Source organism: Tamandua tetradactyla, chromosome 3 (genome assembly GCF_023851605.1).
Source record: "Tamandua tetradactyla isolate mTamTet1 chromosome 3, mTamTet1.pri, whole genome shotgun sequence".
NCBI classification, from domain to species: domain Eukaryota; kingdom Metazoa; phylum Chordata; class Mammalia; order Pilosa; family Myrmecophagidae; genus Tamandua; species Tamandua tetradactyla.
The window spans coordinates 106,950,787-106,963,488 of NC_135329.1; the positions used below are offsets into that span (position 1 = coordinate 106,950,787).

Sequence of the window (12,702 nt, forward strand, 5' to 3'; positions counted from 1 at the left end):
GCAGTTCTACTTCTCAGTAAATACCCAAAGAAATTGAAAACAGGGGCTCAACCAGATACTTGTACACGAATGTTCATAGCATCATTGTTTACAAGAAGCAAAAGATGGAAACAATCCAAACGCCCACCAGCAGATGCATGAATAAACAGAAAAGGTACATGTACACAGTGGAATATGATTTGGCTATAATAAGGAATGAAGTCCTGAGACATGCTTCAACATAGATGAAACTTGAAAACATCATGCTGAATGAAATAAGTAAGGTGCATAATCATACTCTTTATGCATATCTGGAAATATAAATTTGTTGAGACAGAAAGCAGATTAGAAGTTACCAGGATGTGGGGCTGAGGAGAGAAGGAGCTGTTGCTTGGTGGTCATGGAGCATAAAAAAAAAAAATTGCTAAACACCGTAATAATAATTGACTTTTTATTGTTGTTGATTCATAAGGCATCAAAAAATGTGCAGTCAGTGCCCTAGCACATTAAAGTGAATACCAGTTGTCTTTTTATTGAGGTGCCTATTAATTGTTCTGCTTATCAGCGAAACTGGTAAGTATACAATGTTTCCTTCTTTTGCAATTTTATTTCCTCTCCCTTAAGTTCCAATTACAGACATTTTGTGCCAGAGTATGAAGAATAAGAAATCTGTAAACTAATACCTGTGAATAAATATGTTACCTAAAGTATTCTTTTTCTCTAGCAGTGGTGGCATTAGAAAAAGTAGACTTTTTAAGAGCCTTTTAAGTAGGCTTTTACAGAGAGGGAAATTCCTTACCCAGGGGAGTGAATTGCTAGTAGTGGAGCCAGGTCCTTGGGCAGCTGTTTGTGATCAAGCAGGGATTCTATTCTGTTGACTCTCAGATCCTGCCATGAAATTCTTATGCTGTAGGCAATGTAGATCCTAATTTATTTAAAGCATATTAAGACAGTTTAAAACACTCCTTACATATTACAACACATAGATTTGAAGTGGTAATTATGAAATATGATACACTGAGCTCATTGAAGTTTAATTGGTAACTCCTGAGCTTTGCTTGTTATTCTCATTTCCTGTTGTCTTTTCACAGATATTTTCTTCGTCTCTTTTTCTTTTATCTTTTGGCTTCCTAAGCCTGGATTGTAATGTGTATCCACAGAAAAGGGCACTTTAATTGTATTTTTCCTCTACTTCAGGGAATTCCACAATTAAACAGTCTCGATACAGAATTATCATCCAAGAAGCAGCCAATGGAGGCCAAGAATGCCCAGATACCTTATTTGAAGAGAGAGAGTGTGAAGATGTTTCATTCTGCCCCATTTATCGGTAATTAGTTACCTTTTCAAACAATCATTAGACCTCAGTATAATTCATGACTGGCTTTATTTCACATAATATATAGCTGTTTAGTGAGAAATAAAGAGATAATGTTGTATGTCCTCAAACGCCTCAATGTTTTTTCCATCTTACTTTTAATATATTTGGAAGGAGCAAAGACCACAGACTTCTAATCAACAGAAAGAAAAAATACATACTCTTATTTTAAGTTGGTTGTCCGCCTTCTGCTACCCAGGCATCCTTCAGGATCCAGCGTCCACAGCAATTCAGGATGATCCTTTCCTCATTATTTAGATAGATTCTGTCAATCTATCCATCTGTCTTACTTACTTACCCTCATTCTATGGTTCTCATCCTGAAACCTTTAATCAAAAAATAAGGCTCAATTTGTGCTTCCTTTCCTAATTATTGATTTTAATTCAAAAATATTTTTACTTTTCACTTTTTATTATATACACATTTTAAGAAATCACCTACTTAGAAAAATGCTTAACTTATGAGTAAATATTTTAGAAAGAAAATGAGTAACTTTTAAGCAGTGTGTATTCCTATAAATTCCTTCTTCTTTATTTATAAAAACAATACCTGAGGTTTCTGTGTTTGATTATAAACCTTCAGTCTTTTAATCATTTAATAAAGTTTGATTGACTTAAACTATATATGGATTAAGTTCAATAACTGTTGGATTTTATTAATTTGTGAAACTAGCCCATGGTTTTGAATATCATATGGCTATCAGCATACTTAAAAATGCCTTTAGCAGGGCAGGCCATGGTGGCTCAGCAGGCAGAGTTCTTGCCCTCCGTACTGGAGACCTGGGTTCAATTCCTAGTGCCTGCCCATGTAAAAAAAAAAAAAAATGCCTTTAGCAAAAATTGCCTAGGATTTCATTTTATTATTTGAAAAACTGTATCTTAAGGCTGTGGAATTCAAGGAGTAATTTATTCAGTAATTTATTCTTTTCTTCTTCTTTTTTTTTTTTTTTTTTTTGGTATGCCACCATTGCCTGCCCTCTTTTCTTTTTTTTTTTAAGAAGACTCCTCACATCATATAAAACTTAGGGTGTCACTGAAGTTGTCTAAATTATTAGCCATATTATCTTCCTACATTCCCATTATTTCTATGTGGTGAGCAATTTGTATAAGATATAAATAAATACTGGGAGCAGACACAGACGTGACCAGTTTGTCCTCAATAACCACAGGCCCTTGTGGAAAAATTCTCAACATTCATCCTTTTGTGCCATATAAATGTTGAAACTTCTGAGCCCAGCAAAAAAGCTCTCAAGAAAAGTATTGAAGTGAAAAAAACTTAGTGAAATCAAATAATATTAGACATTTTTATGAACCCAGGGCTGTTATAATCAGAGAATATGTCAGTAGCTATTGGTGGGATCTTCCATTGTATTGTCTACTGTCTTTACCCTCTCTTGTTACACTTCAATTTAGCCACTCTTGTTTGAACTAGTTTCCATTATTGACCTCCTGCCATTTCTCCAAGGATCATTGTATCATTTCTCCCCATGGGTATTTTAAAATGTGTTCAAATTATCAGCAAGATTCTCTGCTCCCTAGTGAAATGTCCTTGAGTTTTGAACAGTATGTTCCAATTTAGGTTTTGCTTTTCCCTTATAAGTATGTTAGGGAGGCAGGTATCATAAGAAGCAAGTTAAGGTAGTCCTTTATGATTCTCTCCTTTTTTATTCCATTAAGTTTACATATTCATAAGTTTACCAAATTGAAAAAGAATCAGAATATCTGTATAATTTTTCCTATGAGTTTGAATTTCTGAGCATGTTAAATTAGTAAGTAAAGGGGAAGACAGCATGATTGCTTTATGCCTATATAAAATTGAGACTATGGTGTTGCCAAGAGTCTTGGTGAATGTCCAGGAACTTGGGACTGGCAACTGACCTGCACTTATATGTGCGATTTTGAGCAAGTCACTTGGCCTCTCTGAGCCTAACATCCAAAAACCGGGAGTTTAACAAGGGAGTCCTGAAAATTACTTCCTAGTCTTTTATGCAGCAAGCTAAACTAGATTGGGTTTGTTGATCTCATTTTCATCTAGAAAACCTTTGTACACTCAACTTAATCTGAATAACTAAAGTTAATTGAAAACTTGGACTAAAATCCCTTATCATTTTGATGTCTGAAAGGTACAACTTTGCAAAAATAATGTGTTTTAGAATTATGCCTTCTACGCCTATGCATGTACAAAGTAAATTTATAAGTATTTAAAGTTAATAGTTGCTTTCTTTAAACCAAAGAGGTTTTTTTTTTTTTTTTTTTTCTTGTTTAGCTGCTTCCTTATTTATCCCCATCTTTTCAGTTATTATATTATGGAGGCCACTTGAATGAGGTCAGTGGTTTACTTTGTGTTTCTGCTTCATTTTTTGAAGTAGCATCTCTTTTCGGAGATATTGGCTCATGTGGAAACATCTAAAATACAACAAATGAGAGCAGATTCTAAAGTTACACACTTGAAACTTAAGTTTCCTCAGTCGTGAGACAATTAAGTTTAAGGATACAAATTACACAAGTCACAAATAGATTTATTGTCCTGACAAAGAAAAAATGTTGTAAATCTGGACCTCCTCCATTTCCTCTAAGAAGTAGAAATCTTGATATTTCATAAGGAACAGGTCCATTCCTATTCTCTAAGATGAGAAAGGTCCCTGTGGTTCCCACCTCCTTGTACTTTATAACCTATTGAGATGTTTGAGTTATTTCAGAGGCCTAGAAAGTTCCTTATAAAAACTTTGAAGCCGAAGATCAAGTGTAAAGTTATGGACCCCCAAACTTCAGATGTTCGCACCTTGTTTTTTTTTTAGTACTCCAATGGTATATAAGGGTTGTCTCTTTTTCCCTTTAATTTTTATTTTTCTTACCAATTCTAAGTTCATAAAAACTCCGCCTTCTAGAGTTGATCTGTGGCTATGCTTTTTATTGTCACTTTGCTGTGTGAACTGAGGTTTATGTACAAAATGTCTACATTAAGAAAACAATTATTGCATTAATCATGAATCTGAGACAAAGTTGAGTATTGTCATACTTAGAGATTGTCAGAGCTTGATTTTATGACATTGGCTTCATATCCATTGTCATTGAATTACCATCGTGGTTTTGGATTTCAAACTCATGTTTCAGGTATTTCCTTTGTATGTCTGTTATGGTGAAATTTCCAGCCCACTGTTTTTTGTAATCACAGGTGGAAGCCCCAGAAATGGAGCCCTTGTGTCTTAGTGCCAGAATCTGTCAGAAAGGGAATAACTGGCAGCAGCGAAGCCTGTGGAAAGGGGTTACAAACAAGAGGTAAGGTAAACATAGTTACTATTCAACTATAAATTAAAATTATATTATTTTTATATTGTGCTTATTTTCACATTTGAATAAGCTTTGATATTATTGGGTCAGGCTATTAGTTGACTGAGATCAAACACTTAGAGCGATTAGAACATCTAAAGGCTGAAGGAATGTGGCAAAATATCTGTCCTCAATTGAAATGTACTCCAATGTTAAATTTGCAAATGCAAGTTGGATATTATCTTAAGTAGCATATATCAAGATTAGACCAAACATTATATATTATAGGTGCTAATTAAATGTTTGTTGAATGAATGAAAGAAGAACTTAATGAATTCAATAATCTTAACAGTCATGGCTTAAACATAATTGTATACATAACTTCTGTATGTACTGTACATAATATACTTAGATGGGAGTCATTATAATTTCTCTAAGAGGTTATGAATAGACTTCTGGGTATGAATAAAAGTGGGTTTTATCTTCAGTATCCAAAAGGAGTGGCAAATATTGTAGAGAACCTGTAATCAGATTTCCAATGTAAATCTCTGAAAAGCACAGAGAATCATCAGACTGATTACTTTTTTGTTTTATTCATAATCCAGGTGCCAGTGATATGAGACTTTGATAAGAAGTGCTTTGTTCATAAAATATGACCATTTTTTTAGCCAAAGTGATGTATGTAGTATGTCAGGGGCCATCTGCATTATTACTTGGTTTTTAGTGTTCTTCTAAAAGCATATTTAGAATTGAGTTCTCTTCCTGCTGAATAGTTTATAATTTGGAAATCATGTCTCTGTCATAATATTTAGAGTTGTGAAATTGATTAGTCAGGCAGTTTGATCTAGAACTGTCATGAGGCTATAGAATACCTCCATGTAAATTAGAAGAAGGGGCCCCTTCTTTAATATAGTTTACTTCCATGTGTCAGAAACTTGCTGTAAAATGTTATAATAATACTATATTGTTATTGCAAGACTTTTGCCTTTTTTTTGCTGAACAATTACTATAAAATGAACACCTTTTATGTGAATGGAGCCCCTTTAAAAATGAAACCGCTGTGCACTGCACAATTTAACTCTACATGGTGACCTGGACTTTGAGAATCTATGATACTAAAGTATAATGATGGTTGTTTAGCAAAGGTCTCATAATAGAGACATTTAGTAAATTCTGTAGAGAAGCTGCTCCTAAATTATGTAAAATCATAAAAAGTAAATTATTATTGCCTTATTTTTTCTTTCCTAAGCAAATTTTTCTTTGGGTTTCAAATTAAATGGATTTCTATTTGGAGGCCTGATAGTTCTCTGGACTAGGCAAATGAGCTACTTGTTTTTAGCACTAACATTAGAGAATTTCTAGTGTTTAGCCGGTGAGCAGTTTGCATTTTTTAAATAATAGAATGGGTTATCAATTTTAAAATAGTGGAAGAAAGACATTTATACCACATTTTTTTTCCTAAAAATGCTTTGAAACCAGTAAGGAAAACAAAAAACAGTTACACAAAATTAATTTTTTATAATGTTCTTTATAAAAACACTTCATACAATAAGAAGTACCATAAGCTCACCTTCAAGCAAAGCAGGAGTCATCTGTTAGTGAGAAAGTAAGTAGAAATAGGGTAAATTACTTGGCAAAGTAGGATTATATATAAGTGTTGGCAGATTGAAAGTTTGGAGGCTAGAGAAACCAAGTGGCTTGGCCTGGAGAACTCCAGAAAGCACCATGCTCTGCAAGGGTTTGGATGTATGTGTGTGCACATGCATGTGCATCTGCGTGGAGAGAGTGAGAGAGAGAGAGAGAGAGAGAGAGAGAGTGTGTGTGTGTGTAAACATGTTTAACCCCTGGTTACAAACAGAAGCTTTTGAAAGTCTGAATAAAGAGCTGTAATACCAACCCATTCCACCCAACAGACCCTCTCAGTTCCTCATCTTCCATCCTGCACAGCCAGATTCTTAACTGCTTCCTTTCCTTATAGCAGGCCACAGATTTATTCTCTGTGGATATAGAATCAGAGAGGTTCTGAACTTTGGGTTGATAGGCACAGAGGAGAGTAGAGATGAAGGGCTGGACTGAATAGGAAATGATGAGACACTCGGTTCCCTTCCTCCAGCCAGTTTCACCAGATTGCCAGGTCTCTTTTCCCAAATCCACCCCAGACAAGAGACTGTGTCATTTTTTTTCTCTGGAGAAACTAGCCTACAAATGTAACAGGTGCCTGACTTCTCATTGTCACCCACTGGAAGACAATTGCCCATGCACTTGTACAGCAGGCCACTTATTTAATCTCCCATTATTAAAGATAAATGAGCAATAGTGGACTACTTCAATATTTGAAGAAAAGCTCATATGAAAGACCAAATGCAAGCAAAAAAAGAGGAGAAGGGAAAAGCTGGAACAATAATTCCAGGTAGTTCTATACCAAATTAAGAGTTTATAGGAAAGTTGAAGAAAGATTTTAAAAATCAAAAGGAGATAAGAAATAATATAAGAAAAGTTCCCATTATGGGAAATTTTAAGTCTCAGAATGATTGAAAAAGACCCAGATCAAGGGCATCCTTGTAAAATTTCAGAGTATGTGAGATAAAGACATGATCCTAAAACTTTGCAGAGAAAATAAACAGCATATCTCCTACAAAAAAAATTTGATTAATAATATCTTGAATGTCTCAACAGCAAAACGAGAAAGAAGGAAATAGGTTAGTGCCTTGCAAATGTTGAATGAGAATGATTTTCAACAGAGAAGTTGATATGAATTATCATTCAAGTATTAGGATAAAATTAAAATGTTTTCAGAAGGCAAAATCTCCAAAAACTTACCCTCAAAGCATCCTTTCATCAGAAACAACTGGAGGATATGATCCACCAAAGAGGGGTAATCAGGAAAGCTACCTAAAAGAGAGACCATGAGAATTCCCAGAGAGCAGGGGAAGGTAAGTTGTAGGACCAAACTGTTCATAGGTCCAGAGAGCAGTTCATGTAAGTGGAAGCAGGAAGTCCATAAAATGCCTGGATGGAGGGCTTGAGACAGATGATGCAAAGACTTGGGTTATCCAGTAAGTATGACTTGGAAAATTGCATTGAGAAGCATTTCACAAGTGTGGAGGGACTAACCCAGAGATTGAAAGAAAGATTTGCAAATAAAAATGGAAGCAACTCTAGGAAAATGCCTAATATTGAGATAAAGGTTGGTGGAACTGTATGTATATGTTTTTAGAAATGAAGGGCACAAGAAATGGGGAAAAAAGTAAATAATAATTGATCAAAAGTGGGGATTTTTCAATACGTTTCAGTATGTAAATTTATTTTACTTTTTTTAATTAGAGAAGTTGTAGGTTGCTGAAAAATCATAAAGCAATAAGAATTTCCATATACCCCTCTTATACATGCAGTTTTCCTTATCATTTCCTTAACATTTTCATTAGTGTGATAACTTGTGGCAATTGATGAAATTATGTTATTATAATCGGAACCCATTTCCCATATTCCATAGCTTATATTAGGGTTCCCTGCTTGTGTTAAACCGTTTTATGTTTATTTAAAATTTTATTCTAGAAACCTATATACAACCTAAAATTGCTCCCTATTAACCACGTTTAAACATACAATTGAGTGGTGTTAATTGCATTCACAATGTTGTGCTACCATCACCACCAGTCATTATCAAAACTTTTCCATCACTCCAAACAAAAACTGTATCAGTTAAGGATGAACACCCCATTGTAGTTTATGACTCTATGAATTTGTATATTCTCATTATTTCAAATAGGTGATATCAATTTGTGAATTTTAATGCTATGTAAAACCATTATTTTGATAAGGCATTTTAAACTCATTATTTAACAGATAAATATTTATGTTCTGAAAGCATGTATTTCTGAATGTGTTGTAAATGGCTGGAAAAGCTAAAGAAGTGTATGTGGGAAGAAAATTTAAGCTGAGAGAAGAGAGGGGTAGAGGAATACTTACCTGTTTTATACTGTGTGGAGAGGTTTCCACTGGTCTGCATTTCTCACTAGTTCTCATAGAAGGAGTCTCGTTTCTTTATGTGGATTGTTATTGTTATTAGTGCCTTTTAAAATGCAATTTTATTGAGATATATATAGTCACATGCCATAGAATTAGTCATCCAAAATGTATAATCATTGGTTCACAGTATTATCATATAGTTGTGTATTTGTCATCACAGTCGATTTTTGGACATTTTCGTTACTCCACAAAAATAAAAATAAGAGTAAAAGTAAAAAAACACTGAAAACATCTCATAACTCTCTCTCCCCCTATTATTTGTTTCTTTTTTTTTTTTCTTGACTCATCTGTCTGTATACTGAGAAAAGGGTGTATGAGTCTCAAGTCTCATACAGTCAGTCACACCTTCAAAGCTCAGTGACGGAATTCTCAACTGCCATGCCAGTGACCCAGATTTGATCCCCAGAGCCTGCCTATGCCAAAAAAAAAAAACCCCAGAGTCATTCAGTCATCTTCAAGAATCAAGGCTATCAATTCAGCAGTTTTAGATATTTCCCTGTAGTTGCTCCAGTACACCAAAAACTGAAAAGGTATATCTATGAACTGCATAAGAATAACCTCTAGAATGACCTCTCAACTCTATTTGAAATCTCTCAGCCACCGAGACTTTTTGCTTCATTTCTCTTCCCCCTTTTGGTCGAGAAGGCTTTCTCAATCCCTTGATGCCAGGGTCAGGCTTTTCCCCAGAAGTCATGTCCTATATTGCCAGGGAGAGTTACACCCCTGGCAGTCATGCCCTACATTGAGGGGAGGGCAATGGGTTCATCTGCAGCTTAGAGAGCCTACATTTGGGCCATAAAAGAGGTTCTCTGGGAGTGACTCAGGCTTCGCTTCTCCTCTTCAGGAATAAGTTTCACAAGGGCAAGCCTCAAGATTGAGGGCTTGGCCCATAAAATTGGCATCCCCAATGATTGCAGGGATATCAAGTCTTCCTCAGGTGGGGAAGTTTAATATTTCTACTTTTTCCCCCAATCCCACAAGGGAACTTTGCAAATACATTCTCATCTTTTGCTCAGATTATTTGGGGATGTACTGGAGCATCACACCAACCAACAAGCTCTCAGTCCTATGCAAGGTTACATGTAGTTATGGTGTTCAAATAAGGTGACCATACAAGTTAGATCGGACAGTGTTACCAAAAATGCAAATTTTGCACCAAATAAACATCTTTTGCTTTGGTATCACACAGATATTGAAGTTTTAAAATAGAGTCAATATCATCCTTTACCCTTTAGTCTGATTTACCTTATTCCTACCTACATCATCTTCATTTATATCTCTAATTGAATTCTCGTCACTCTTTTTTTTTGTTTACCAGCATCTACAGGTGCCCCTTTTATTAAGATCTTAAATTTTGCTTCTATAGCTTCTTGAGGCAAAAGCAAACAAATGCAATTTTTTATTAGCATCATAGTTTTTTATAACATTTGCAAGCAAATCCGAGACAGATTTTTTCAATATTTCAACCAGTGAAAAAATTGCTTTTTCAAAAAAGAGCAGTAATTGATGACAATTTCATTTTTCCCCTTCTGTGCCTTTTTTTAAATATAAATATTTTTACTTAAGAAAATGAACAATACACTTAGAACCACCAAAATGGATATCTTAGCTTAACCATAGGCATATATAAATAAAGTATCCATATAATCATTGTAAAACCTATGTTTACACAGTGTTTTATAAACCAGTTTAAGAGACAACAAGGAAAAACTCTATAAATTCAGATAGCAAAGTTCTTAAATTCTAAATATTAAACACTATCTTAAATACCATTTGTTGATCACTTTTGTAGTGTTTTTAACAATTTCTATATGGGGTAATGTTGACTGTCATAGTTGCAGAACTCTAGCTCTGATTTTCAGGTGTCACACAAATACCCAAAGTTCCAGAAAATGACCGGCTTATACAAATAGCTCACCATCTCAGAATTTAGAAATAAATTATGGAATAGATGTGACTTCTCTAAGAGCTTACAATCTAGGAACCTTTATGATAGGCCTTCACCTGATAGGCTATACTTTCAAATTCAGTTCTCAGAGTTTGCACATTATTGTTAGTTCATATTAGTGGAGTGTTATAGTATTTGTCTTTTCCTTTCAGACTCATTTCATTCATCATACTGTCCTCAAGGATCATTCACCTCTTTGCATGCCTCACCATTTCATTCCTTCTTGTTGCCATTCAATATTGTATTGTATGAATACACAACTTTCCCCCCTTTCATTCCTCAGTGGGTGTACCCTTAGGCCACCTCTATCTATTCTGAATTGCGAACACCGCCACCGTAAACACCAGTGAGCAAAGGTTCATTCCTGTACCTGCAAACAGTTCCTTTGACTTTGAAATCCAATGGTGTTTGCCCTGCAAATTTTCCTTCCAATTTCTCCCTATGGATCTTATGACTGTACCTCCTTTGCATATTGGCACCAGACAACTTGTTTTGAGATTCACAGGTCTACAGCCAGAAGAGAATTTTTTGCACCTTAATATTGTTTAAGGTGATGCATGTAGTTGCCAAGTTGATAAGGGGTGGACATGTGGAAGTTAGATTCAGTTGTCAACTTGGCCAGGTGAAGGCATATAGTTCTGTTGCTGTGGACATGAGCCAATGGTACATGAACCTCATCTGTTGCTGATTACATCTGCAGTGGGCTAGGAGGCGTGCCTGCTGCAATGAATGATGTTTGACTAATTGGCTGGTGCTTAATGAGAGAGCACAACGTAGCACAGCCCAAGCAGCCCAGCATACCTCATCTCATCACTCACAGCTCAGCCCAGGCCTTTGGGAATGCAGAAAGGAATCACCCTGGGGAAAGTTGTTGGAACCCAGAGGCCTGGAGAGAAGCCCAGCAGAGATTACCCTGAGCCTTCCCATGTAAGAAAGAACCTCAGATGAAGGTTAGCTGCCTTTCCTCTGAAGAACTAATGAAATAAATCCCCTTTTATTAAAAGCCAATCTGTCTCTGGTGTGTTGCATTCCAGCAGCTAGCAAACTAGAACAGTTGCCCAATGTCTTCTTTATATCCTCATCTCTTTTGCCATCTCTTCCCTCAATTCATTGATTTGATTCTTTACTTCTTTTAGCATGTTTGATTGTACGTTAATTAGTTATTTCAACTCCTGTATCTCATTTGAAGTGTTAGTTCGTTCCTTTGACTGGGCCATATCTTTGTTTTTCCTAGAATGTCACATAATTTTTTTTTTATTGGTGCCTCAGCATCTGATTTCCTGATTACTTTGAGAGATCATTTTCAGTCTTTTACCTAGGGTTTTCTTGTTGTTTGGCTTTGTTTTCTATCTGTTTTTTTGTTGTTGTTGTTATAAAGTTCAACTTATTCTAGACCTTTAACATAGCTTGTATTTAACTGTTCAGAATTTTTCAGCTCTTGTTTTTCTTTCTTACCCTGACTGAATGGAACCCTCTTTTTTTTTTTTGTTTAGGGTCAGATATCACTGAGCCTAGTTAGTTTTTCACAGATAATACAGGACCAGGTCTCAGGAGGAGGGTGTAATTAGTATCAAATTTCTCTGGGGATGAGACCCAGCAGGTTGTTAGAGATTTCTATAATGCCTCTAGACTCGGTGCTTTTTCTGTCCTTCCCAGCAGGTGCTGCCTGTCAGCCTTCAGCTCTCCACTGGTATCAAGTGGTGTGGTGCCTTTCATTCTGAGCTGACCCTATGGCTGCCAGAGGCATGGTTGAGACAGAAGCAGAGGTAGAAGAAGTGCTTAGGGCTTATCCCTTGGGGACTGAATTCTCTGACTGAGGTCTACCACTTGAGGTGAACACCACCCCCCACCCTTTTCTTGGGGAAGATGAGCCCTTTAGGGAATTGTGTTCTTCACTTGACTTGTTTCTTAGTCCTTCAGACCTATCTTAACTCCACTCTTGCCTGGATCAGGGCCGACAATTGAAAATGCCTGAGGGTTTGTTTATGTGCTACTTAGAATGCTTTAAAAAAAAAATTTTAATACTCTTTTCAGATTCATTCCCCAACCTCCAGCATTTACCACTCAAGAGCCAGTGTTGGTATCTGCTTCTCTGTGCCTTG

At 35.8% G+C, this 12,702-nt stretch overlaps 1 protein-coding gene across 1 annotated transcript in view; it reads left to right on the top strand.

Moving 5' to 3' along the window:
- The window catches only part of THSD7B (thrombospondin type 1 domain containing 7B), a 535,886-nt gene that overhangs the window by 202,709 nt on the left and 320,475 nt on the right, over positions 1-12,702 (top strand). The window contains exons 9-10 of the mRNA XM_077151771.1: positions 1,177-1,306; positions 4,529-4,632. Of these exons, the coding sequence (XP_077007886.1) occupies positions 1,177-1,306; positions 4,529-4,632 (234 nt within the window). The remainder of the gene's footprint in view (positions 1-1,176; positions 1,307-4,528; positions 4,633-12,702) is intronic.